Raw genomic sequence first — 27,208 nt, 5'->3', positions numbered from 1 at the left:
TGGGGAGTGACTGTTAGTTAGATTTCTTTTTGGGGTGATGAAAATGTCCTTCAATCAACTGTGGTGATGGTTGCACAACTCTGTGACTATACTAAAGAATGTTGAATTGTACAATTTAAATGGGTGAATTGTATGGTTTGTGAATTATACTTCAATAAAGCTGTTGAAAAAATGCCATATGCTTATCCAGTTCTCATCATTGAACAGTACTCATCTCCTGGGTATTAACTGGAAATATGTTTCAGGAACTTAAATCAATCAAGTGCCCCTGTTAATTCTGCATGTTAATTCTGTGTTGCCAGATTGCCTGTCAGTGGTACATGGGCTCCTTGGACACTGGTATCTAACAGAATCTTGCCCTGGTGGCATAAAGTAGTGGCAGCTGTAACAGCACTCCAAACTTTCATCCTAAGAGGGAGTTTTTTTTTGGGGGGTGGGGGGTGGAAATTCAAGCATTTGCCTGAAGAATAAAGTTAGGGCTCATTATGGAGGCTCCATATGAAGCCTTCCAGCGAGGCAGTGTAGCTTGGCAGTTGAAAGTATGGGCTTTGGAGCCACACAGATGTGGTTATGAAACAACACACTGTATAACACTGGGAAAATTTTACTCTGAGCCTCAGTTTCTTTATCTGTAGAATAGGCATAATACAGTCACACCTCATGGAGTTGTTTGTTGCCAGAATAAAAAGATATAATCATGTAAAGTACTTAGCCTATAAATACCTGGTACGGTTGAATATTTTTAAATTAACACTTGGCCCTAAGCTTCTCTAGACTCACTTCACATATTCCATGCCTTGAACTTTATCTACTGCCAACACCGCACTGCATGTGGTTATCTTGAACCTTCGTGCTGTGCCATTCCTCTTTACCTTTGTTCATCTTTTTCCTTCTCCTTACTTAGAATGTCCCCTTCCTTTCTTTGGCTAACTCTTACACATTCTTCAAGGATCTCAATTTGATTAGTTTTTCCAAAGAAGCAACTTTTGGCTTATTGATCCATCTCCATTGTATCTTTGTTTTCTATTTCATGGCTTTCTGCTCTTTATTTCTTTTCTTCAACTTTTTGAGGTTTATTCTGTTCTTTTTCTGACGTTAGGTTGGATGCTTAGCCTATCATCTTTTCTAATAAAAGCATTCAAGACTACAGACTTGTCTCTAAATACTGCTTTAGCTGCACCCACAAGTTTTATTTACTATGTAGCATTAAAAAAGTCACCTTTCTCTCCCTAAAAAAAGAAAGAAAAAAAAGAAAAGAAAAAAAAAGTCACCTTTTAGTTCTACGTATTTTAAATTTTCATGAAAATTTTTTCTTTGACCCATGGGTTATTTGAACTGTGGCTTTTTAGAGTTTCTAAACATCTGAGGTTATTTCTACTTATTTTATTATTAATTTCTAACTTAACTGCAGTGTGGTTAAAGGATGTTCTTCCTTTTTTAATCCTTTCCTCCCTTCCTCATGCCCTCCATCTTCATTTTGTTTTCCTTTTTTTTTTTTTGCTTTATAGCCTAATACATGGTCATGTTCTATGTGTGCTTGAAAAAAGTGTGTATTCTCTAGTTACTGAATGCAATATTTTACATATGTACATTAGATTAACTTGTGGATTGCACTCCACAAATTTTGTAGTCCTAATATTTTTGTCTGATCTATTCATTACTTGAAGAGATGTATTTACATTTCCCTGTATGATTATGGATTTCATGTCATTTTACATTGAGTTTTTTCTTTTTCCATTTCATCCTGTACTAGTCTGGAAGTTATACATTCTGTTTTTATTCTTCTACTGGTTATCTTAGAAAATTTAATATGTATATAATTTTGCAAAGTCTAAAGTTAGTATCTTCACTCTCCTCTTAACAAGACAAGGATCTTAGGATGCTTTCACTGTGGTTGCATCCCTCCTGACTTATGTGCTTTTGTTGTCCAATATTTTACTTCTATCTTACTTTATCCTTTTTTTAAAAAAATTTATTTATTTATTTATTTTTGGCTGTGTTGGGTCTTCATTTCTGTGCGAGGGCTTTCTCCAGTTGCAGCGAGTGGGGGCCTCTCTTCATCGCGGTGCGCGGGCCTCTCACTGTTGCGGCCTCTCCCGTTGCGGAGCACAGGCTCCAGACGCGCAGGCTCAGTAGTTGTGGCTCACGGGCCCAGCTGCTCCGTGGCATGTGGGATCTTCCAAGACCAGGGCTCGAACCCGTGTCCCTTGCATCGGCAGGCAGATTCTTAACCACTGTGCCACCAGGGAAGCCCTATCCTTTTTTTTTTTTAACTTCACCAATTAGACCTTATTTTTGTTTTACATAAGTCTCGGTGTATTTTAGGTTTACCCACATGTTTACCATTTTCTTTGTTCATTATTCTATTTTACGACTCAGACCTTCCTTCTGAGATCATTTTCTTTCTCCTGGAGTAATCTTTTAGAAGTTCCTTTAGTAAGGGACTGTTTGTAATAGGCTATCAGTTTTTATTTGTCCAAAATTACCTTCATTTGCCCTCACTCTTGAGAGGTAGTGTCGCTGCACATACATTGCTAAGCTGATGGTTTTATGATCTCAGCCCTTCGAAGACATGCCGCTGTTGGCTCACTTCCATTTCTGCTGTTGAGAAGTCAGCTCTCAGTCTGCTTTTTTCCTTTGCTCGTAAAGTGTCTTCTTCTTTCTGGCTGCCTCTAAAATCCTTTCTTTGTCTTAGATGTCTTCAGTGTCATTATGACTCCCTAGGTGAGGATCTCTTTTTATTTATTCTGCTTGGGATTTGTTGAGATGCTTGTCTCTGAGGTTTGTTATCTTTTAATTCTGGAAAATTCTCATCTGTTTTCTCTTTCAGTATTATCTCTCACCCAATCTTTCTCTTCTCTCTTCCTGGAGTAATGAGTTAGGTGTTTGTTGGACCTTTTTTTGATAGTGAGCTCGTGTTCCCTGCAACTTTAATCTCTGATAATTCTTTGAGGTTTGGGCTTAAAGTGAGGATTTTCATCTTTTGCAGATGCTTCAGAGGGCTCTACTACCCCAGAACACTTAAGACTAAAGTTTAGGTCTCAGGCTTTTTAGGTTATTGGCGTAGCTGAATTCTGACTCCAGGCTTGCATCAGGAAGGTGTTATGACGGTGTTCTGAGAGAGGAGACTCCTCTCCTTCTCTTTCCCCTTCCTGAGCCACGGCCAAGACAAGGCAGGTTTTCTTCTAGTTCACCCTCTGAGGATGTGGCTTTGCAGATGGTCTGGCTGGATATGGGAGTTTCCAATGTGATGCTTGCCTTGCCGGCAGACATTCAGGGGCCAGACCACATGCAGAGGTTAGACCATTGCCTATGTACAGGGAAAAAGATAATTACACTTACCTTTTAAAAAGTTCACCCCAGCTGCCCTACAGAGAATAGATTCCAGAGTTCCAGAGGGGAGGCAGAGGCAAGTTTGGATGCTATTGTAGACCCCAGGGGAGAGACGGGGCTGCCTGGGACAGCATGGTGCTGGGTGGGGAGGGTTATCGATTGAGATGGTCTGTCTCTTCCCCTAAACTGTAAGGTATTCAGAGTGGCAGGGAGCTTGTCTTATTCATCTCTGAGTCCTTCATGCCTGGCACAGAGAAGCCATTCAGCAAATGTTAATTGAATTGAACTGTGTAATCAGTAATGGTTCTAGCGCTGTTTTTTTGTGACTGTTTTCTTTAAAGGGAAATGACATAAAGGCATTCCAGGCAGTGAACTCATCCTATCTCTGGCATTGTGAAGCTCAAGCCAGAAATAGAGAGCCAGCTGTTTGTCAGCCCCTGCAAGCCTTAGGTTTTGGCCAGGTTTACTTTCCATGATAGCATAGCTTTCTTAAGCCTCTGCACTTGTTCCTGTCTTAAGGAATCTCAGACTCTATTTGAAACTACCTACATAAAGCCTTACCATCTTACTGGGCTTTTTCTCTAGGCAGGTTGCAAAGATGTCCGTCTAATGGTATAACTATGAAACCTTCTGACTTCTAAGACATTCTTTTTGGGAAAAAGTGTTCTGTGTCTAAGGAACAAATGGAGAGGCAAATGGTCCCTGCTGGGTGACAGTTTAATGAGCTTCAGCTGGCCGCTTAGGACTGTTCTAAGAGTGTATGCATTACTGTTCCATTAGAATGTGTAGAAGTATTTCTAGAAAGTACAGTGAAATAAAGCATACATATATGATTTTAAATTCTGAGGCCTTGAAGATCTTCATTTAAACAAATATATGTTGAATGTCTCCTGAGCCCCAAGCCCCGTGCAAGGCACTGGCAATAAAGACACAGTCAGACACCGTCCCTGTGCTTGAACCAGGATCACTCCTGGCCCATACTGTCCTTTTGTGTGAATTAGTAAAAGGTGCCCCCTCTTCAAGGAAGAGAATATTAGTCAATATAGTATTTCCATTTCAACAACAAATTTGTTACAGCAAATGGATTATTAAGGACAAATGAATATTAGTTATTAAATAATATTTACATGGTATCATAATGAAGTACTTACTGAATTAACCTTAGAATTCAGAAGTATTCTGGCACAGTAGACAAACATCAGATGATTGAACTACAATATGAAACTTCAGATTTAACTAGTGCACTAATACCAATGAAGGATATTTTTAAAAGTTGAAAGTAGGGAATTCCCTGGTGGTCCAGTGATTAGGACTCCACGCTTCCACTGCAGGAGGCCTGGGTTCCATCCCTGGTCGGGGAACTAAGATCCTGCATGTGGTGCGGTGTGGCCAAAAAAAAAAATTAAACAGTTGAAAGTAGTCACCAATTATACTTCAGATGTAAAAGTAGATCTTATTTAGAAATACAGTCTATTTTAGATTTTATTAGATCAGCAAAGTCTTTTGATAATCTGGTTTGTCAAAGGGGAACAATATATATTGTCCTGTTAAAATGAGACACTTGACTACCATATGCCAGAAAATTCTCATCATAAATATAAAATGGCCCAAACAAAATCATCTGATGATGTTTATTTACCAAACCAGGATATTTCTGAATTCCTGGTTTAAATCAACAAGTACTTTCATTACAATAATATGTAACTATTATAACTAATATTTGTTATCATGAATAATACATTTGTTGTAGAGTAAAATATATAAATATAAAATGTGAAAAGTATTCCAGATATTTAAAGATGCCTGTATGTGCACGGCATCACTGCATCCTTGTGCGTGACTTAAAAGCCACACATGGTGGCCTTGGGAGGCCCAGTCTTGGGGGTGCAGAGATAGCTGATGATTCCAACGCGCAATGCTGAGAGTTCTATTAGAAGCGTGCACGAAGTGTGCTGGGGGCCAGAGGGAAGCAGGCCAACGGGGAGGTATGGCAAATGCCGGTGTGTGTGAGAGGCACTCAGGTGAGTAAGGTGCATGGTCTTTTGCACATATTTTGGCTGTTGGAAGCCTGGAAGCCTTCTTTCTGGGTTCCCGCTGCATCCTGGAGAGGTGAGATAGCTGAGTTCCAGATTGGTGGGGTTCTGTTTTTAGATGGACTGTGTAGATCTCTCCTCCTGCCGACGTCTTCCGTCTTCAGGTCTCTGCTCTCACAGCATGAATCAGCTTTATTTTATGGCTTGTTAACTTTTCTTTCTTTCCCACCAGATTTGGAATTCAGCTAGCTCAAGGGCCATATCCGTCTTGTTTGTTATTGGCTCCTCACACTTCAGTGCACAATGCCTGGAATACTATATAATAAGCTTCTGACAGATCTTGGCTGAGATGATTTTTTCATTCATTCCTTGAACATCTCCTGAATGCTTATTTTGTGCCATGGACTCCGCTGAGCCCTGGGCAAGCGAAGAAATGCCACCCCGTGGGTCTCTCCCGTCGGGGAGCTCACTCTGGCTACTATGGCCCAGTGGAGGAAGGGCAGTGTTAAAGGGGGCGTGGGCGCAGCCGGCTCCGATGCAGAGTCGGTGGGGGCCTCTGAGCTGAGTGTGGAAGTCAGAGAGAGGGGGTTGAGCAAGGTTTCGGGGTGTGGCGTCAGGACAAGTATTCAGACAGGGCCAGCAGGCACGGCAGCGTGGTGGTAAGCTACAACGCTGGGGGCTGCGAACATTCCCTCCGGCTGGAATACAGGATTTGAGGAGAGGAGAGCGCGGGATGCTGTGACCTGAGAGCCGAGTCGTAAAGGTCGTAAAGGTCCTAACTGCACACTGAGAGCTGGGGAGCCCCGGGAGGGATTTAAACAGATGTGTGTGTGTGTGTGTGTGTGTGTGTGTGTGCGCGCGCGCGCTTCTCCCAAGGCAGAGAGACGGAGACCCAGGGGGAAGCCAAAGGCTGTCTTCACCAAAGCAGTGGGGAGAGATCTGTGGGCTATTCACATCTTCAGAGCCTGGGTACCACGCTGCTACTTAATAAAGGCCTCATTGCTTGATGGGCCATTAAGTAACCAAAGATATATTTCAACCTCATTGAGGAGGAAGACGCAGAGTAAAAATCAAATTCAGACCACGTTGAAATAAAAGAATAAAGAGGCAATTCACATGCACGGCTCTCCTCCTAAGGACAAAGGGAAGGGGACGAACATTATCCAGGGTCCGCCCGGGGCCAGGCACCGGTTAGAAGCTTCCGCATTGGTTTTCTTGCTTAGTGCCTGTAGCAGCCCCACGTAGAGACGGTGCTGTGCCTTTTGTAGGTGAGGACCTGGAGTGCCGGGGACGTCGGCCACTTGTAGGTGGCACTGGAATCTCAGCCCTGGTCTGACCTCACCATGCCCGCTCCTCCCATTGCACCTGCCTCCCCGGGCAGGCTTCTCTCCACCAGACAAGCCATGATTCACTTTTGTGCAAAGGACGAATGGTGTGGAGGTCAGCAGCCTGGGCCCTTGTAGACCTGCACTGCCCAAAGGCGGGAGCTCGTCTGTTTGCCCCCGGCCCTGGAAGACGCGGCCGGGGGAGGCTGGCGGGTTCTTGCTGCCCCGAGCAAGGTGTCGCTGGCCTTTGCACCACCCTCCTACTGCTCTCCCTTTTGTCCGTCCTTCCCTCTCCTCTGCTTGTCTGGCCCTCCTGGAAGATAGATTTGAATCCATCCTGAGACCTTTGCTGATTAGTAATGAGCAAGTTGATGGAGACTTCCTTGTGGTCCCTCCTCAGGGTGTCACATTTAAATGGATGATGGCATCCTGTGCAAGAGACGAAGGACTGAGGTGCCTCTGGAGGGATGATGGGCCGCGGGGTCAATGTTCTCACATCCATAATCCCCACTCACATCCCGGCAGAGCATTTAAGGCCCTTGTTCTCTCCCTCTGCTCCCCAGTGACCTCACCGTGGCCAGGCCTTCTCCCCGCATCCACGCCCGGTGCTACTCCATCCTGACAGCCCCAGTCAGTTTGATGCCACCACCCTTTGCTCTCACTGATCTCTCGGCCTGGAATAGCTCTTGTCCCCCCCACTCCCTGCTGGCTGGACGTGGAGCCCCACTTCAATGTCCAGTCAATTCTGAGCTCCGCCGTGAGGTCTCACCCTCCCCGCAGAGGCAGCTGCTTCTTCTTCTGTGTCCTCAGAGCCCTTGGTATGTCCCTCTGTACAGATTGATTTTCATGGGGGGTAATGATTTGTTTATGGATGCTGAACCCTGAGCGGTTTGAGAACAGAGATAGTGGTGTGTGTGTGTGTGTGTGTGTGCGCACGCGTGTGTGTGTGTGTTTCTCTAGAGCCCAGCCTGGAAGAGCATGAGCGTGCCAGCCTTGGCCTCAGCTGCAGAGGGGCAGAGAGACAGAGTACGTGAGGGAGTGAGTCCAGTCCTATGTCTGTCTTGTTTCCGTCCTTCTGTCTCTTGCCAGGAAAATCTGCTTTTATCTGGAGGTCATGCTACCAGGCCTTCTCTGGGGTTGTCCTGTAGGGGGCTGTTGCCCTACAGGACAATCCTCTGCCACCCTCTAACCACCCTTCCCATTGCCAGCCTCCCCTGTCTTCTGTCCCGATACCAGTGAACACTTGTCATGTGCCCTTTGCTTTGCAGTGTCTCTGACTTTGACTCAAATACTCGGGGGGGTCTCCCCACTGCACAGACAGGGACTGTCCTAGTCATCGCTGGATCCCCAGCCCCTAGATAAGCGCCTGACACTTGTAGCTGCTCCGTGATGGCTGTGGACACACCGTGCTCTCAAAACCCAAAGCACTTGGCTTGTTCTTGGTCTTGGTTTTCTTTATTCGCCGTGTGTTTTTGTTAGACTAGGCTAAACTGTTGTAACAAGCAGACCCAAATACGTAGGGGCTGAACAGAATGGCAACCTATTTCTCGCCCTTGTAACACCTGGGTAGTTATTCAGTTTGGTGGGGTGACATTTGGAGACTCAGGATTCTCCAGCCTGTGGCCCTGCCACCCCGTGGGGTCTCTGCATCATCAACAGCCAGGTCCCAGGAGAGGAAAGAGCGAGGGGGAGCACACATGTCACCTCTGCTCACATCCCAGTGGGTGGAACTGGGGCATGTGTCACACTTAATTGTCAGAGGAAACCAGAGCTGGACAGTCATGGTAAAAACAGATTTTCTTGGAGAACTATTGCAATTAGGGAAAAGAGTCTTCAGTATGCAACTGGGCTCCATTCCAAATACAGTCAGGACAAGTGGGGATTGGTAGCCAAGGAATTTGATTAGATATTGAGGGAGATCAGATATCAGGGGTGGGGCATTCTTGCTAAACTACCTTTAGCAGGATTCTTGCTAAAACCGCGATGCAGGGATGAACGCGGAAGCCCAAAGGTGGAGCCCTAGTTGGGAAGAGGGTTCAGAGGAGCCCGATGGAAGTTCGATCAAGGAGAGAGTCTTTGTCGCTGCCAGGGAGACTAGCATTGTGTCCAGGAAGGAGAGGAACTAGATTTTGGCGAACTTCCCGCAGTCTCTGCCACAGTGCCGTGTAGAAAAAGGATGTGGAGTTTGTCAAAACTCCTGGTTCAAATCCAGGTCTGCTCTTTGCTAGCTGTGAGGGTCTGGATGAGTTACTTAACCCGTCCAAACTTTGCGCCTCAGTCTCCTCAGCTGAATACTGGGGGAGAGTAACCCCAACTTAGAGGATGATTGAGAGAGAATGTAAGGAAAGCCCCAGTGGTACATAAAAGGTGTCCAATCCATTGTGACTATTATAACTGGTCGTATTACCTTTGTTGTTACCATGTATCTCAATTTTATTGATTGACTAAAAATTTAATAATATGCACATGGCAAAAAATCTGCATAGTATGAAAGTATAAACACAGAAAAATATGTCTTTCACTTATTCCACCTTCATTTCCCTTCCTCAGAAACAACCACCATTAGCAGTTTCTTGATATGTTTCCAGAGATTTGCAAACACAAGCATATGTGTACAAACAGCCTTTTTTATTTACCTAATGCTTTCACATGATACACTCTATTCTACACCTTTTATTTAACAAAATAACTTAGCTATTGCTTCATATCAGTATATATTGATTTACTGCATCTTTCTTTTTTTTTTTTATGGCTGCATAACATTCTGTAGTAGGAGTGACCCATCATTCACTTAGGTTCGTGCCACACCGACACTCATTTAGCTGTTTAGGGGGCTGTTGCCACCATATCCTTGTATATATCAATATGTCTTTGATATATACATATCCTGGTATATATCAATATGTCTTTGTGCCCTTGTGTGAGAACAGCTGTAGGATGAAAATCTAGGATTCGTACGTTGCATTTTATTCTCTTCAAAAATAGGATTTAAAATTTGGAAGGTTTTTCACTTGGGTAACTATTGTGGAAAGAAAGATTAGAAATTAGAGACCTCGCTTGTCATGAGAAGGTGAGATAAAATACATTGTTTCTTTATTTTTAAAACCTTTGCTAATACAGACCCCTGGTCCCTCTTCCCATGGTGCCTTGGATTCCAGATTTTGCAGCAGGAATATTTGGCCGATTTATAAACCGATGCAAATCGGCTGTTAGCTTCAGAATGTATTTTCCCACAAAAACGAATTGTCAGCCAGCTTTCTGAACCCCACACTTGTTAAAGAAGTTAGATTCACCACAGTAGAAACAAAGTCCACTTTGTTTTGTTTGTTTGTTTTTGTGGCTGAGAAGCAAACACCGTGGAGTGCTTTCTCTGTGTTTGATACTTTTTCATAGATGGCCTTATTTAATGCTTGCAAAGCTTTGAGGTGAAAAATATTATCTCTGTTTTCCAGACAAAGAAAGGGATAGGTTCACAGATGTTAGGTAACTCGCCCAAGGTCACGCAGAACCAAGATTTGAGCTCAAGTCTTGATGACTATACCACTCTGTGGACCTCTCCTTCTTAATTAGGGAATTCAGAACTTTCCTGAATGGCAAAGAAGTTTTACCTGTTGCATAAACATCTGCTGATTAGCAGTGCCTCTTAAAGATGCTGTGGACTTGCTGAGCTTAGTAGAGAAAGAGGGTCTGTTATGGCCCCAAGTTCGGTATCTGACATGCTTAGAACTTACCTCATTAATCAGGCAACTCTCGGGTGATGGTCCAGTGTCCACTGTCGGCTCTGCTGGTTTCCACCTTTGAATTGTTTCTACCCTCAGTTCTAAGGCAAGATTGCTCTCTGCATGACCCTGGACTCTGGCTCTGTGATTTGTGTCCTTCCCTGGTGTCCTCCCCACACCCTTTATCCAAATTGTCTTCTTACTGTGTTTTCTGTCTCTTAGCAAAGGAAAGTTATTTAAAGCACATTCTAAACTGCATGGCATTATTTATTTATTTATTTATTTTTAATTTTTATTGAAGTATAGTTGATTTACAATGTTGTGTTTCTGGTGTACAGCAAAGTGATTCAGTTGTATATATACCTTTTCATATTCTTTTCCATTATGGTTTATTACAGGATATTGAATCTATTTCCCTGTGCTATACAGTAGGACCTTGTTGTTTATCTATATTTAGTAGTTTGTACCTGCTAATCCCAAACTCCTAATTTATCCCTCCCCCACCCCCTTTCCCCTTTGGTAACCATAAGTTTGTTTTCTATGTCTGTGAGTCTGTTTCTGCTTTGTGAATAAGTTCATTTGTATCATATTTTAGAGTCCACATATAAGTGACATCCTGTGATATCTGTCTTTCTCTGTCTGACTTACTTCACTTAGTATGATAATCTCTAGATCCATCCATGTTGCTGCAAATGGCATTTTCATGGCATTATTATTACTAATGACCCACAACCCCCATCGCCACCACTTTGCTCCCCTCGTTCTCCAGCTTTCGAGCTGGTGTCATCTCACCCTGAAGTCTGCTCTTGTTTTTGGAACCTTGGTTCAGTTCTCCCAGCTCCCAGGAAATCTATTGCCTATAAACAAAATTAGCACCTCAAAGCTCCCTCCCACCCCCACTTTTTAAAACATCCAGAGAACCACGTTAGAATTCAATCTACATATACTGGGACGCCCCGTTTTTCCACCATAGCTTAGAATTAGTGCCTTGTGCCTGTGAATCTCTATTTTATTAATTTAGTATATCTTTATTAACTCTTGTTTCCATATTAGTACAGTCTTCTCTTGTTGGGCTATAAATCCACCCCTGTTTTATTATTTATTAACAAACATTTAAGGGGCTGATCGAGTCAGACCACCACCTCCATTATCTCACACATTCCTCAGAATAACTCCACAGAGAGGGTGTTATTAGCCCCCTATGCAGTTGGGTAAAATGAAGCTCAGAGAGGCTCATTAACTTGTCCATGTTTCATCTCGTAAGTGGTAGGCCTGGGATTTGAACCCAAGTGTTTGGATTCTACCAGATGAAAGCCAAGGCTTGTAGTTTCTTATTATCTTGTTGCTTCAGTTACTCTATTCAACTCCTTAATTAGTGATGACTCCAAATTAGCAGAATGTTACTGAGGCTTCTGGTGTGGGAATGGGTCTTGTTTTGACCACAGTCACAAAATCTATACTGAGAAGACACTACTTAAATCCAGAATGAGAGACAGTAAAAATCCACAGAAAATCCGGAAGAGAGGAGGACCATTTTTATGTGACTGGCTAACCGATTGATCTCTAGAGGGTCTTTATTTATTTTTTGTCCATTCCTTTGCTTCTTGAAAGGCTAAATTACTTCAAGGAGCTCCACCCAGTTCTTCAAAATGTCCAGGAGGGACTCCCCTGGTGGCGCAGTGGTTAAGAATCCTCCTGCCAATGTAGGGGACACAGGGTTGATCCCTGGTCCGGGAAGATCCCACATGCCGCGGAGCAACTAAGCCCGTGCGCCACAACTACTGAGCCTGCGCTCTAGAGCCCGAGAGCCACAACTACTGAAGCCTACGCACGCCTGGAGCCCGTGCTCCGCAACAAGAGAAGCCACCGCAATGAGAAGCCTGTGCATCGCAGCAAAGAGTAGTCCTCGCTCGCCGCTACTAGAGAAAGCCTGCGCACAGCAACGAAGACCCAACGCAGCCATAAATAAATAAATAAATAAGAGAGAAAAAAAAATGTCCAGGAGGGCTTCCCTGGTGGCGCAGTGGTTAAGAATCCGCCTGCCAATGCAGGGGACACGGGTTCAAGCCCTGGTCCGGGAAGATCCCACATGCCGCGGAGCAACTAAGCCCGTGCGCCACAACTCCTGAGACTGCGCTCTAGAGCCCACGAGCCACAACTACTGAGCCCGTGTGCCACAACTACTGAAGCTCGTGTGCCTAGAGCCCGTGCTCCACAACGAGAGAAGCCACCGCAATGAGAAGCCTGCGCACCGCAACGAAGAGTAGCCCCTTCTCGCCACAACTAGAGAAAGCCCGCGCGCAGCAACGGAGACCCAATACAGCCAAAAATATATAAATAAAATAAATAAATTTATTAAAAAAAAAAATGTCCGGGAGATTGCAGTTAAGTAAACTCCCAGCGTGTAGGGTTTTAGGTTTTCCAAAGTCTGAACTCGGCATATCCCAAACTTGTCGGGTCATAAGAAGCGCTGGGGCATTTGTTAAACTTTGATTTCCCGGTAGGGGTAGGACCTAGGGAATCTTTATTTTTTTTAACAAGCCCCCTTGGGCCGATTCTTCTGATCAGACTAGCTTGGGAAACACTGAGTATCAGCGCTGGGAATTAGGTCCTCCCTGTGGGCTGTCCCCTTTAGATTTGAAGCGCAGCTGGTCACATTGTATTACAGTGGAAGGAACAGGAATTCTGGAGTCAGAAAGCACAGGAATCAAAACCCCAATCTGACCACTGATAAATTGTGTTATCTTGGGCACATAACTGAATGTTCCCAGCTCGAGATGTCTGCTGCCACTTCCTCTGCCTGGAAACAGGAAATTGTTTCCCTTTCTCTCCCCACCTCTTCTTGACTCCTTTGTCCTCTTATTCTTTTTTTTTTTTTTTGATCTACAATTTTATTTATTTATTTATTTTTAATTTAATTTTTATTGGAGTATAGTTGATTTACAATGTTGTGTTAGTTTCTGCTGTACAGCAAAGTGAATCAGTTATACATATATGTATATCCACCCTTTTTTAGGTTCTTTTCCCATATAGATCATTACAGAGTATTGAGTAGGTCCTTATTAATTATCTGTTTTATATATAGTAGTGTGTATATGTCAATCAATGTGCCATTTTATCCCTCCCCCCCTTTCCATAAGTTTGTTTTCTGCACCTGTGACTCTATTTCTATTTTGTAAATAAGTTCATTTGTACTTTTTTTTTAGATTCCACACATAACTGATATTATATATTTATCTTTGTCTGACTTACTTCACTCAGTATGACAGTATCTAGGTCCATCTATGTCTCTGAAAATGGCATTATTTCATTCTTTTTTATGGCTGAGTAATATTCCATTGTATATATGTACCACATCTTCTTTATCTATTCCTCTGTCGATGGACATTTAGGTTGCTTCCATGTCTTGGCTATTGTAAATGGTGCTACTATGAACATTGGGGTGCATGTAACTTTTTGAAGTATGGTTTTCTCTGGATATATGCCTAGGAGTGGGATTGCAGGATCATATGGTAGTTCTATTTTTCGTTTTTTGAGGAATCTCCATACTGTTCTCCATAGTGGCTGTACCAATTTACATTCCCACCAACAGTGTAGGAGGGTTCCCTTTTCTCCACACCCTCTCCAGCATTTATTGTTTGTAGATTTTTTTGGTGATGGCCATTTGTCCTCTTATTTTTCAGCTCTACAGCACATGCCCAGATTCCCCCCATACTGGATCACTCATAATTATTTTTGTAATCATTTTTAGGTGTCTGGCATTCCCCACTAGACTCTAAGGTTCATGAAAGCAGGAACCATGACTCTCATGTTTATTACTTGTGAATATTATGTTTAATATTTATCATTTTATTATTATGAATCTCATGTTTATTGTTGCATACCCAACACCTAGCATAGGGTGGTATGAATGACCTCTGAGCTTTGCTTTCCTCTTCTGTAAAAATGGAAGAATATGATCTATCCATTGGGGTACTGGGAGATTAAAATGAAATAGTGAGCATGAGAGCAACTGGCATACAGTAGGCATCTCATAAATGTTAGTTTTTGCCTTCCTTTGGAGGACCCACTTAGGATTACTATACTGAATAGAATAGATTATAACCAAGGCTTTAAAGCTGTTTGCTTGACACTCTATTCTAAAAAGTTTCTAGTATTCTTATTCTTAAGGTTTTAGAGTTTAGTCTTCTTTCCCCACCAAGTCCAAAGACTCTTCCATCAGACTGTTAACTTTGTTCTGGTGACCTGTTTTGAGGTCTCTAATAATTTTACTTGATTTCCTGTGGGTAGCGTATCTTTAAGCTTTCTTTATTCAGTTCAGTGCTGAGAATGAAAATATGATTGTAGATTGAATGAATATTTTAAAAAGATCATGGGTGGTAGAATGGGTTTCAAAGGTAGCTTTATGGAATCTCTTTTCCTGGAATTCTTTAGAAGAGAATAAGAACACTGACTTGTGAAGATTTCTTCTAATCCTTTGGCTGTGAAATCCAGGCTGATGTTATTAGGTGAACCACATTCAGAATTTTATTTTTTTCCCTACCAGTTAGGAATAATTTTCAGATGTATGACTACCTTTCAGATGTAAAGTACAGGAGAAGGGCTTGCTATTAATAGGCCTTCCTCCACACATTGGCAAATGGAAGCTGCCCCAGTGCTAGGATGACCAACTGTTCCAGTTTGCCTGGGAATATGGGGGTTCCAGGGGTGCTGGACTTTCAGTTTTAAAATCAGGACAATCCTGGAAAAGCTGGGGTGAATTGGTTGGCTATCCTACTCAGTGCAGAGGAGCTTGCTGGAGGAATTGGAGTAACAGTGAAGTAAACATTAGCATGCTTTCCTGTTGTTTAAAAAAATACAGGAGCCACAAGAAGTTAAAACTGTCTTTTAAAAATTTTTGTGAAAGTTTTTGAAAATTAATTTAACTTTTAAAGCGACTAAACTAGATATAGGTGGTCTTAAATAATAGTAATATTATAAAGTATTAATATTAATAATAATTTTAAAACTCAGTGACAGTCATTTAGAAACGGGACTTCCCTGGCGGTCCAGTGGTTAAGACTCAGTGCTCCCAATGCAGGGGGCGCGGGTTTGATCCCTGGTCAGGGAACTAAGATCCCACATGCCGCGCGGCGTGGCCAAAAAATTTTTAAAAATTAAAAAAAAAAAAAAAGAAATGAATGGTATTGTATTATAAAACCCAATCCTGTCTTTTCTGCACCTGAATGGCTATAGCTTTGAATGGCTACCATTTCCTAGTGTTAATCATTTTCACTTATTTTGTGAATAGTTTATCTTTGAAGTATTTTTTCTAGTTAAATATCAACAGTAGAACTGATATTATCATTGATGAATCTTGAAAACAGGTCAGTTTTGAAAGAAGGGCCTTAACTCACATAAATGTATTTTATCACTTAATTCTCACAAGGTAAAATTTAAAATTATTTTAATGTGTTTATGCCTATCTTATTCCCTAAAAGCATATAAGTAGCTTTCAAAAGTACTTATACATTGTTATAAATTTAAAAAAAATTTAGGTGAAGAAAATCAGGGCAAAGGAACAATAAAACAATAAAAGTGGTATAATAAGATGAAATCAGGGAAAAGTTAGCATCTAGAAATGCATGATCTAAAGATCATACAGTTTTAATGATGCGACAACATCAAAATTTTAGTTCACAGAACTTTCTGGTTACCAAGGGAAAAAATGTCCGAAATTTTAAGTCATGGTGGCCGTAAGATAAAATAAAAGAGGTTGTTGAAGAGAAGTGCAGCTTTTCCTAACACTGAGGGCTGGGAGAAATTTCCCCAGAGGGCTTTCATAAAGGAGCCCCCATGTGGTTGGCATCCCTCCAACAGCACCCTTTAATCAATACAGTATCAAGGTTTTTATGAGATAGCGCCCCCCAGTGCACTCTGAAGGTATAACAACCAAGTGCCAATAAGACTGGTTACTACATTAAATACAGTGGTCCTTCCCTGGGGCTGGGCTTCAGTTTCCTGGCAAGCTTTTCAGCATGCAGATTTCTAGGTCCCAGCCCACCTCTGTTAAATCAACAACTCTTTTGAGAAGGTCCTGGATAATCCTGATAGAGAACCACTTTAGAGTTTTTTTAGAGAGATATTCAAAGAGGAAACCCAAATGTCCAATAAATACTTGAAAAAAAATTCAATTTCACTAGTATAATCATGAAGATGCAAATTAACACAATGATGAGATACCGTTTCACATTGATTAGACTGGCAACCATATTCAGCAGTAGCTAGCAGAGTTGAAAATGTGTATACTCTGTGATCCAAACAATTCCACTTCTAGAGAAATTCTTGTTCATGTGCACAAAGAGATACAATGAGGATGTTTACTGCAGTGTTCTTTGTAATACGGAAAAATTGGAAAGCACCTATATTCCACCAATGGTGGGATGCATAAAGCAATTTATGATGTGGGTTGAACTGTGTCTCCCCACTCCCCAAAAGATATGTCCAAGTCCAAACTGGTATCTGTGAATATGACTTACTTGGAAATAGAGTCTTTGAAAATCTAATTAAATTAAGGATCTTGAGATGAGCTGATCTCAGATTAATGGGGCCTAAATTCAAAGATGAGCATCCTTATAAGAAACAGAAAAGGAAAAGACACAGAGACACACAGAATGAAGGCCACGTGAAGACAGAGGCGGCGATTGGAGTGACACATCTGCAAGCCAAGGAACACCAAGCGTTGCCTGCATCCACCAGGAGCGGGAGAGAGGCATGGGACAGCTTCTCTCTCAGAGCCCTCCGCAGAGACCAACACTACCAGTGCCTTGTTTATGGACTTCTGGCCACCAGACCGTAAGGGTATAAATTTCTGTTGTTTTAAGCCATGGTGGCCCTTGGAAAATAATAAAATGGAGATCTTCACCCAAACCACAGGGATACCTGGATGAGGGTATAGTTAGAGGTTCTCCCTCAACCAGGAGAACGGAATCACGGAGCTAATAATCTTCCACCGTGCAGTTGAAGCAGTTTTGTCCTGATTTGAGGCTGAAAGAGCCCTTGGAGAACAACTCCCCCCACTTTAAAGATGAGGATGCCCAGACAGAAGAAGTGACTTGCCCAAGACCCCAGAGTTCCTAAGGGGCAGAACTTGGATTTGAACCCAGGTCCGTCTGACTCCAAAGCTTGTGTTCTTTCCGCTTCGGTTGTATCCAGTCCTCTCACATGGCAGCAAGGGCTAGAGGAGCGAGACCAGATGCTGGAATTTCAAGACTGCGCTAAGTCTTTGCTCTCCCAGGCCCTACCAGCATGGCAGGGAGAAGGTTAACTCCTCTAACCTTCGGATTCCTCTTCCCAACAGACAGCGAGACTAACCTTGCTCCCAGAGCAAGGTTACAAACTCTGGATTGTAAGGCTCAAATAGGATAGTATATGTGAAAACGTCTTTAATTACTGTAAATCACTATACTATTGATACAAGTAGTAGTTAGTACTGTTATTATCTATTCTAGCCTCAGACTAGGAAAGTGAAACTCAGACAGTGTGAAAGACAGAATCCTAAAATAACCCCTAAGGACCTTCCCACGTGTATAATCCTCTGCCCTTTGAGTGTGGGTGGGACCTGTGTATATGATGAGATATCACTCCCATGATTATGCGACATTATACTGCAAAAGGGAGATGTCCCTCAGTGGGCCTGACCCAATTAGGCGAGCTCTTTCAAGACAGTTTTCTCTGGCTGGTGGCAGAAGAGGAAGTCAGACAGATGCGATCCGGCTAGTCTGGAAGAAAGCGAACACCACATTCTGAGCTGCCTACGGGGGTCACTATGGCAAAGGACTGTGGGCAGTCTCCAGCTGCTGAGTGCGGTTCCTGGCTGACAGCTAGACGGAAAATGAGGACCTCAGTCCTCCAGTGGCAAGGAGATGAATTCTTCCAGTCAGCGTGCAAGAAGGCCCTGAGCCAAGACAAGAACCACAACCCTGGCCACACCTTGATTTCAGCCTGTGATGACCTGAGCAGAGGACCCAGCTAAGCCACGGTGGACCCCTGACCTACAGAACTCTGAGCTAATAAATGGCTATGGTCTGAAGTCACTAGGTTTGTGTTAATTTTTTTGTACAGCAATAAAAAACTAGTAAGGGAGATGAAAAGTTTTTCCCTGTCTCATAGAGCCATTGAGTGCACATGTCTGTGTATCCCTCCAAGAAACTCTGAGCTTCTCTAAGGCTGGAACTATATCTTACTCATCTCTGGAGTCGGACTGGCTGGGTTGGTCCCTGGCCCTGCCACTTACGAGGTTGAAAATGGAGGCAAATTATTTTACTTCTCTGTGCCTCATTCTCCTCATCTGTAAAATGGGTGTGATAACAGTACAAAGCTCCAGGGTTGTAAGGCGTGTTAAATGACTTTGTGAACTGTAGAACCGTGCCTGGACATAGAAAATGCTCAGCACATGTGGTGGTGGCGGTTTCGTTATATCCAAGCACTTAGCCCAGTAGCTAGCATATAATAGGCACTAAATTAATGTTTGTTGAGTGGATGAATGAATGAATTAGAATTAGAATCTTGGTCTCTTGATTCTTAATCCTACAATATTTCTACTAATCATTATTTGCAATAGGATACAGATTTTTTCCAAAGCTAATTTTACTGGCCCAATTTCTTCAGGGTGCACTGGGAAAGCACCGGATTTATAACACTGTGAAAATAGAGAGGTGCTTAAACTGATACCAGAGTGCTTAAAAACCTGCGCTCTGTGGAAGCTGACCGAAAGCCGTGAGTAGGCTGGCTTTGTCTTAATAAACCTTGTCGTTTGATCAGGGTGACATATACTTAATGCAGTTGCCTAATTATCTGGTCATCAGGGAAATACTAGCTGTCATTGCCAACTGAGCTGGGCCATCAATCTGTTCTGAGTTCATTAAGTAAATTAAAAGGTGTGGCTTAAATACTTAAGTAGAGGAATAACAACTCTCATCTCAAGGAGCTAGTGAAAGCAGGACTTTCTGCCACAGCTACTGGCTGTGTTGAGCTGTGAAAAGTGAGATTTGTAGCTTGACAACACAGCTCAACATCAGAGACAAAAGGAGATTCCAAAATTTGATAAAGGATCCTCATATATTCCCCCATCTCCCATCACATTTAGATTGTTATTGCTGATAATTCCTTTTAAAATTCTAAGCAGTAAGGTGGCCTCTAGCTGTGAACTAGCCCATCACTCTTGAACTGGCCCATGTTGAGGGCTTGCATGTCCTTTCCCACACCTATGGAGAGACAGACATGTTGATTATTATCAAGCCTTGGGCTGCAGAAATGAATGACCAAATTCTGCACACACCTGCTGTATGCTGAGCAGTTTCACATCAAGATTTGTTCTGAGGTTCATAGATTCTGGTTCCACTCAGTTCCCCTTCTGTTGCAAGACCCCACAGTCATGCTTTATTCCTCCGCACTGAACTACATGCCATCTGTTCCTCCAGCATCTATTACGTGCCACTCCTTCCCAGGCACTGGGCTAGGCACCCGGAATTCAGAGATAATTAAGATGTTGTTCCTGCCCTGGAGAGACTTCTAAGCATGCTCCCTCATGCTCCCATGCCTTTGCACACAGGGCTCCTCCAGCCTAGACTACCTTCCTGGCTTCTGGGCTTGGCAAGTTCCAGCTCATCTTTCAAGTTTTTACCAAACCACAGCTTTCTCCCCAGGAGAATAACTCACACCCTGCTTCATGCTCTCATAGCCCTTCGACCCTCATCTGCTGGAGCGTTTGCCACTTTGCATTGTGATTTATTTACAACTTCCAATCCCAAGGACAGAGGCTGTGCCTTATTCTTCTCTGAATTCCTAATGCCTGACATCGAGTTGATGCATAAATTGCGCTGATACTTGAATGAAAGACTAAGTTAATAAAAGAGGATAACTATTCTTATGTAAGGTGTGTAGGAGGGTAGAAGTGAGGATGGAGCCATAGAATAAATGTGCTTTTCTAATATCTCTTTTGCCAGTAGGGGGAGAGATGTGCTTATAAATATCCCATCATGCAAGCCTTTAGGATCAGTGGTCTGAAAGGCCAAAGAGAGGCTCAGAGTCTTTCTGTGTGACCTCTCAAATTTATAAGGAGCCATTTTACTTCAAGTAAGAGTGGGTATGGGACTTCCGTGGTGACACAGTGGTTAAGAATCCGCCTGCCAATGCAGGGGACACGGGTTCGATCCCTGGCCCGGGAAGATCCCACATGTCCACGGAGCAACTAAGCCCATGCGCCATAACTTCTGAGCCTGCGCTGTAGAGCCCTCAAGCTATAACTACTGAAGCCTGCATGCTCTAGGGCCTGCATGCCGCAACTACTGAGCCTGCGTGCTGCAACTACTGAAGCCTGCACGCCTAGAGCCCACGCTCTGCAACAAGAGAAGCCACCGCAATGAGAAGCCCGTGCACCTCAATGAAGAGTGGCCCCCGCTCGCCGCAACTAGAGAAAGCCCGCGCCTAGCAACGAAGACCCAACGCAGCCAAAAAAAGAAGAAATAAAGAAAAGAAAAAAAAAAACCCTACAGTGAAACTCATTGGAACTTGTTAAAAAAAAAAAGTGGGTATGAACTTGATTAACTTGAATCATGTGACCATATGGCAGGCTATTCTCTATTTTTCCCTTGACTACTTTGTCATTCCCTCTTCCTTTTTTAGGGGGTATGGGGGAGGAGTTGAGGAGTGGTGGTGATTATTTATTCACAGGTTCAAACCTACAGGCAACGCAATTCTGCCCTCTCTGAACACATTTCAGTGCAATATCGGGGTTGGAGAGTTTAGTTATTTGTTCCTGGTACCCACTGTCCAGGACTGCTAGGAAGAGTCCTCTTCCCTCTCTGCTCCTGGACCTTTGCTTTTCTTTCTCAGCAACCACTCCAAGAACGCACTCAGTCTTTCTTCAGTTCTCTCTTTTGTGACCCACGAATTTGCACCTCCTGCTTTGACTTCTCTCCATTCCCACTCCTGTATTTCTAATCCCTTGTAGGATAGTTCCAATTAGATGTCCCGTCATCCGTTCAAGCTCACTACTTCTAAAAGTTAGCTGTTTCTCTCCCAGGTGTACTCCCACTTTCGTTCACTCTATTCCATCAGTGCCCTACTGGGCACTGAAACCAGGAGGTGAGGGTTAGGACAAGCAGGGACGCCCAGGTGGAAGGTGCTGTGAGTCAGAGTACTTTAGCAGAGGCATTTCAGCACTCTGGAGAGCTCCTAGCGGGGCCAACTCCCCGACTCCGGCCCCTCCCTTGCACCTTCCCTGCACACAGCAGCCGTCATATACACCTCCTTGTCACTGGAAACTTATGCTTGTTACAGGAACCTTATTCATTTCTTCCAGGCTTAGTTCTCTGGGGACTGAAGACTTAACGGGGCTGGATTCTGTCCTTGCTCTATCACTTACTGGATGCACTCCCAGAGACTGAGTTATCTAATTGCCCTGAGCCTCAGTTTCCTCTTCTGTAAAATGGAATGGCAGTATGTCTACCTATTTGAGAGTGCTGTTGTGAGGGTGAATTGAGAGAGCACACATAAAGTACGCAGCACATAATATAAATTCAATAAATAGTATTTACAATTTTTATTATTATAGAAATTATCAGTACAATTATATTAATTCTTCTTAGTAACATGTGATGGTACGACTCAAGGCTCTCAGGGCAGTGGCCTGTCTCTGGGAGTTTACAGGCTGGTTTTGTAGGTCAGGAGAAACAAATGAGTTTAGGGGGCAAGTAAGTCCTCTGGGAAACTTCTTTGTCCCTTGGGTACATTATTAAGACAGCAGTGGGTGCTTTAGGGTTAGCCCAAGTCATAGTCGGTTGTTGGAAAAGAAGAGCAGGCGCTTGTAGATTTACAGAATAGGAAATACCCTGTATGTGGCAAACAGGGAAACAGGCCCAAGAGATCCAATAATGCCCAAGGCGGCTCAGCAAGTTGGTGTCCACAGACAGGAGGACTGGATCTCCAGGCTGCTGGCTGCTCTTTGCCAGGTCTTTGCATATGCTGTTGCTTCCTCCCGTGGGAAGTCCTTTCCCTGTCTAGTCTGGCAACTTCTCTCTTTCTCACCAAGAGTCAGCTCTCTGAGCCTCAGTTGCCTCCTCTGTGAAATGGGGACACACTGCTATTCACCAGGCTGTGTGGAGATTAAAAGTGACAGTGTGAGGAAGGAGCTTAGCTCTGACACAGGCATATAGTAGATGCTGTGTAAGATGTGGCTGTAGGCATTACAATGATCTGTTCATGGGTCGGACTCAGCCGCTGCACTACGAGCTCCCTGAAGGTAAGGACTGTATCCTTTGTCTTCTTGTTTTCACTCTGCAACTTTGTCTCCTACCACTAACCCTCTGCTCCCATAATGTGGCACCTCTCAGCATTCCCTGAGTGTGTCACCCGGCTCAGAGGCATGACTTGCTTGTATGTTGAATGAATTGATGTTTCAGCTAGACATGGTGCCTTTAGACCGGCTTTCTGGTAGGAGTTGCCATTGTGGAAAGTATTGAACTGGCCCGGGTAGCTGGTCAACTGGGGATGAGCAGCCCTAAGAGCTGTCAGGAGTGACTTTGGGAAAAGTTTGATATCCCAGGTGGGAGGAAGTGCTGCTGGAATGTGCTGCTGGAATCAGCAGACCTGATTTGCTTTGTTTCCATTCCAGTTAATAAACACATTTGAAGTTTTGATGTGGAAGAGACTGGGTAGTCTGAGGCCTTGTGGTGAATTGATATCATTTACTCACAGTGAAGGAGTAGCGAGCAGGGAGATTACTATGGAAATTTTGCAAAGCATGTTGGAGTTAATTTATAATTGATATTGGAGCTCTTTTCCATAGGCTGAATTATGATGGGACGGAGGAAGAGTCATTAGTGTGGCTATTTTGTTGTTTGTGTCATTCTTATGAATTGGAAAGTGGAAAAAGAAAATCATGCTAAACTGGTATCTAATCTTTTCAGAGCTATTTGCTAAATAAACTGGAATTTTAATTAAAACTGCAAGCCAAGAAGTAAATCACTTTAGAAGTTTGTGAAGTTTTTCTTTTTCCTTTGCCTAATATAATTACCACTAATAAAGGTTCTTTACGGGTGGGAAATCAGACACCAGAATAAATAACTGGACGAGGTGGCTATGGGGCAAGGAAATTATGAAAGGGGCAAGGTTATCTTCCCCTCCTGCTAACGTGGGCCTTTTTTCTGTGGTTAAATTGTTTGGTAACCATTTTGATCTCATTAAAAGTATTATGATGAGAAGCAGAAGCAAAGGTGGACGACAGCCCTCATCACTGCAGCTCCTCCAGCTTTAATTCATGTGAGTCAATTATAATGAATGGATTTAATAAAAAATACAACATGCTTTGGTGATTAACTCAGCGAACAACACATGGCACGCTTACCGGGAGTATCATATTTGCAATAACAAAGAAGTGAACAGGGAAAGAAACTTCATAGATCACAAGAATTGCTGCTTTCCAGCAGAAGGTTGTTAATTACTTATCCCCTTGCTATATTTATTGGCTCTATTAGAGGATGAGTAATTATTGTCTTCCCCGGAAATCCACTGGAGCCAGACGGCGCCTCTATTAAAGTAGAAGTCTCCTCAGAGTGCGAGTTATGCCTGCGGGATCCTCTCCAGTCAGAGTCTCCAATGACCAGGAGCGTGGAGCGGGTGAGACAGGAATGTCAGCCCACGCGGGCACAGGAGACGGGTCTCCTTTAAAGTGCAGGGGCTGTCAGAGCAGTTCTTCCTCTTAGAAATGCTGATGTGCTCTCACTCCCCCGTGCCTTCCCCCACCCCTACTTCCAGAGCATCCTTTTTCTCTGGGCTGGGTCATCCCCCCACCCCATCCCCTTTCTCCCAGCCTTGGCTCCCTCTTGGGTCTGGCTGCCCCCAGTCTATCTCTACCTCCCCTCCGTTCTCCATCCTAGCAGGGTCTGCACAGCCCTGCTTGAGCACTTCCTGGGCTCTCTTCCACCTGCAGAATCAAGTTCAAGCTCCTCAGCCTGCCCTGTGAGCCCCTCACGATCACTTGGGCCATGTGGACCTCTCCAGCTCTGTCTCTCTACTGACCCTGGGCTGCGGGCACCCTGCGCTCTCCCAGACGCCCTGCCTGGCGCGCGCTTCTCTTTCTCTTCACCTCTGCCTGGCAGACCACAACTTCACACCCAGTTCAAATGGTCCCTCCTCGGTTAAACTTCCCTCACCTGGAGCAGGAGCGGTTGCTCCTTCTGGGCTCTGACACAGCACTTTGTCACACAGAGCGTGTTTATCTGTTACCGAGCTGCCTCCACCCCCAGGCTGGCTCCTGCATTCCTGGAGCTATGTCTGATTCACTGTTGTTTTTCAAGAAGTGGATTTGTGCAGGGCCAGCCTCTGCTTTCTCTACCATCGGGGAAAACTGAGGACTCTTCCTCTCTGCCCTTCTCACCAAGGGACTTAATTAGGTGACGAACAATCTAAGCAACCCGCTCTCAATATTCTAAATTGGACTAATTTAGCTCCTACTATGTGCCAGGCTGTTCACAAACATCCTTTCGCTTACGGGGTTGTTTTTCATCTTTACCATACCTCCTGTGAGGGAGGGTTTGCTGGTCCTCTTTCTCAGGTGATGAAACTAAGGCCCTTGGTAGTTACCAGGCCTGAGATTTGAATCCAGGTTCCTGAACTCGAGTCAAAGAGCTTTTGTGCATGTACAGGCTTTCCCTAGAGTTAGATGCACACACAGGAAGACCCGCATGGCTCTAAATGCCCCGAGCTAACGTATGCACGTTTAACCTTGGGCTAGTCCTAGAGAACACCCCTGTCTACCAGCTCCTTTGGGTAATATCTTACCAGCCAATAGGTACGGGAAAGGGTGATGGGAAAGGATGGAAGAAAAGAAGGAAACTAGCTTTTTTTAAATACCTACTGTGTGCCAGGCACAGTGCTAAACACATTATTAATCCATCTAATAACCCAATCACATTGCCATGATTGTTCCCACTGAGGAAACAGGCTTGGAGTTGCCCCACGTGTGGGCTTTCCCCGCAGCCCCATCCGAAGATGCTGCCATCAGGAAGCTGGCAGGTCCCTCACCAGCACGGGGAGGCCTTTTCTCATCAGCCACATTTTCCACTGGCAGGAGGGAGCCTGGAATCTCCCCGCGGCCCCTCAGTTGGGTCTCTTGTCATCTGTCTGGGAGGAGAGCGGTGCTGTTAGCTGGGATGCGAGCAGCAGAGAAGAAGAGTGAGCTGGTCTCCCTCTCTCAGGCTCAAAAGGGTCTCCCCTTCTTTTGATACGCTCATACTTGGCAAATAGAACCGTGTTCCATCTGGGCGCACCCTTCAGGATTTGGTGGGTTTCCACCAGAATTTTCACCATCGGCTTGCTTTCTTGATTGAAGAAAAGAGTGCTAAATTTTCAGTCCATCCTTGAAGGGCAATTGTTCAGTCCTTTCATTGTCTTAACTGGCCTTCTTTGGACTCTTCTGTGCTCCATTCTTCCTTGAAGTGTTAATCACAACTCATTTTTTAATAGATGTATGTGCTCAGTTGTTTTTCATAGATTAATCCATCTATCCATCCATCCAGCATAGTGCAGTTGAAAGAGCACAATCTTTGGAAATAGACCGACATGGCTTCAAATTCTGGGTCTGCCACTTATTAGCAATGAGACTGTATTTTTTCATGTCAAAATGGAGGCATATATGTAAGATACCTGGCACATACTTAAGTGCTCAATAAATAGTATTATATTCATTGTAAGGTTATTCGAGTCTTAAATTAGTTCATTCTCCGAATGCTTCCTTTCTCTTGGACCCTGTTCTAAAACTGGAATGGTGTATTCATTCTCTATTGCTGCGTAACAAAGTTCCCCCCAATTCAGCATCTTACAACAACACACATTTATCTCACACAGTTTCTGAGGGTTAGGAATCTGAGAATGGCTTAAAGGGGTTCTGGCTCAGAGCCTCTCATGAAGCTGTAATCAAGCTGTCAGCCAGAACCATAGTCTCTGAAGACTTGACTGAGGCTGAAGGATCCAATTCCAAGCTCACTCACATGGCTGTTGGCAGGAGGCTTTTTTTTTTTTTGGCTGCGTTTTGGGTCTTCGTTGCTGTGCGCGGGCTTTCTCTAGTTGTGGTGAGTGGAGGCTACTCTTAGTTGTGGAGTGTGGGCTTCTCCCGGCGGTGGCCTCTCTTGTTGCGGAGCACAGGCTCCAGTAGTTGTGGCCCGTGGGCTCTAGAACGCAGGCTTAGTAGTTGTGGCGCATGGGCTTAGTTGCTCCGTGGCATGTGGCATCTTCCCGGACCAGGGCTCGAACCAGTGTCCCCTGCGCTGGCAGGCGGATTCTTAACCACTGTGCCACCAGGGAAGCCCTGGCAGGAGGCTTTGATTTCTTACCTCTCCCTGGGCTTCCTCAAAGCGAGTGATAATGAGAAAGAGAAGAATAGGAGAGAGAGAAAGAGAGACAGAGAGACAGAGATTGAGAGAGAGAGGAGGGCACGGTCTTTGTATAAAGATGCGCTTCAGAAGTGACATTCCCTTACTTCTGCTGCTGCTACTGGTCACATAGATCAAGCCTGTGACAGTGTGGGAGGAGACTAGACAGGGTATGAATTCCAGGAGGCAGGGATCAGTGGAGACCATCTTAGAGGCTGCTTCCCACCGATGGGTAGGTTGGGGAGAGGGTAGAAAGAAGAGTAAAATGTCTCTACCCTGAAGCATTCTGTTGGGTAGGGAGTCAGTCATGTAAACATAAACACCCTACAAGGCAGCGGCTGGACCACAGGCATCCACAAAGTGCAGAGAAATCTATTAACTCTGCT

At 44.0% G+C, this 27,208-nt stretch overlaps 1 protein-coding gene across 3 annotated transcripts in view; it reads left to right on the top strand.

Moving 5' to 3' along the window:
- The window catches only part of TTLL11 (tubulin tyrosine ligase like 11), a 257,240-nt gene that overhangs the window by 21,531 nt on the left and 208,501 nt on the right, over positions 1 to 27,208 (top strand). Inside the window, exon 2 of one of the 3 annotated variants that reach the window (XM_082402238.1) lies at positions 23,641 to 23,712. The exons of the other annotated variants lie outside the window; for them this stretch is intronic. Within the exon in view, the coding sequence (XP_082258364.1) occupies positions 23,641 to 23,712 (72 nt within the window). The remainder of the gene's footprint in view (positions 1 to 23,640; positions 23,713 to 27,208) is intronic. 3 annotated transcript variants of the gene reach the window in all.

Source organism: Balaenoptera borealis (genome assembly GCF_965194805.1).
Source record: "Balaenoptera borealis genome assembly, chromosome: 8".
Lineage (NCBI taxonomy): Eukaryota > Metazoa > Chordata > Mammalia > Artiodactyla > Balaenopteridae > Balaenoptera > Balaenoptera borealis.
Note: the sequence above shows the minus strand (reverse complement) of the source record. Positions and strands in the feature narration are given on the sequence as shown.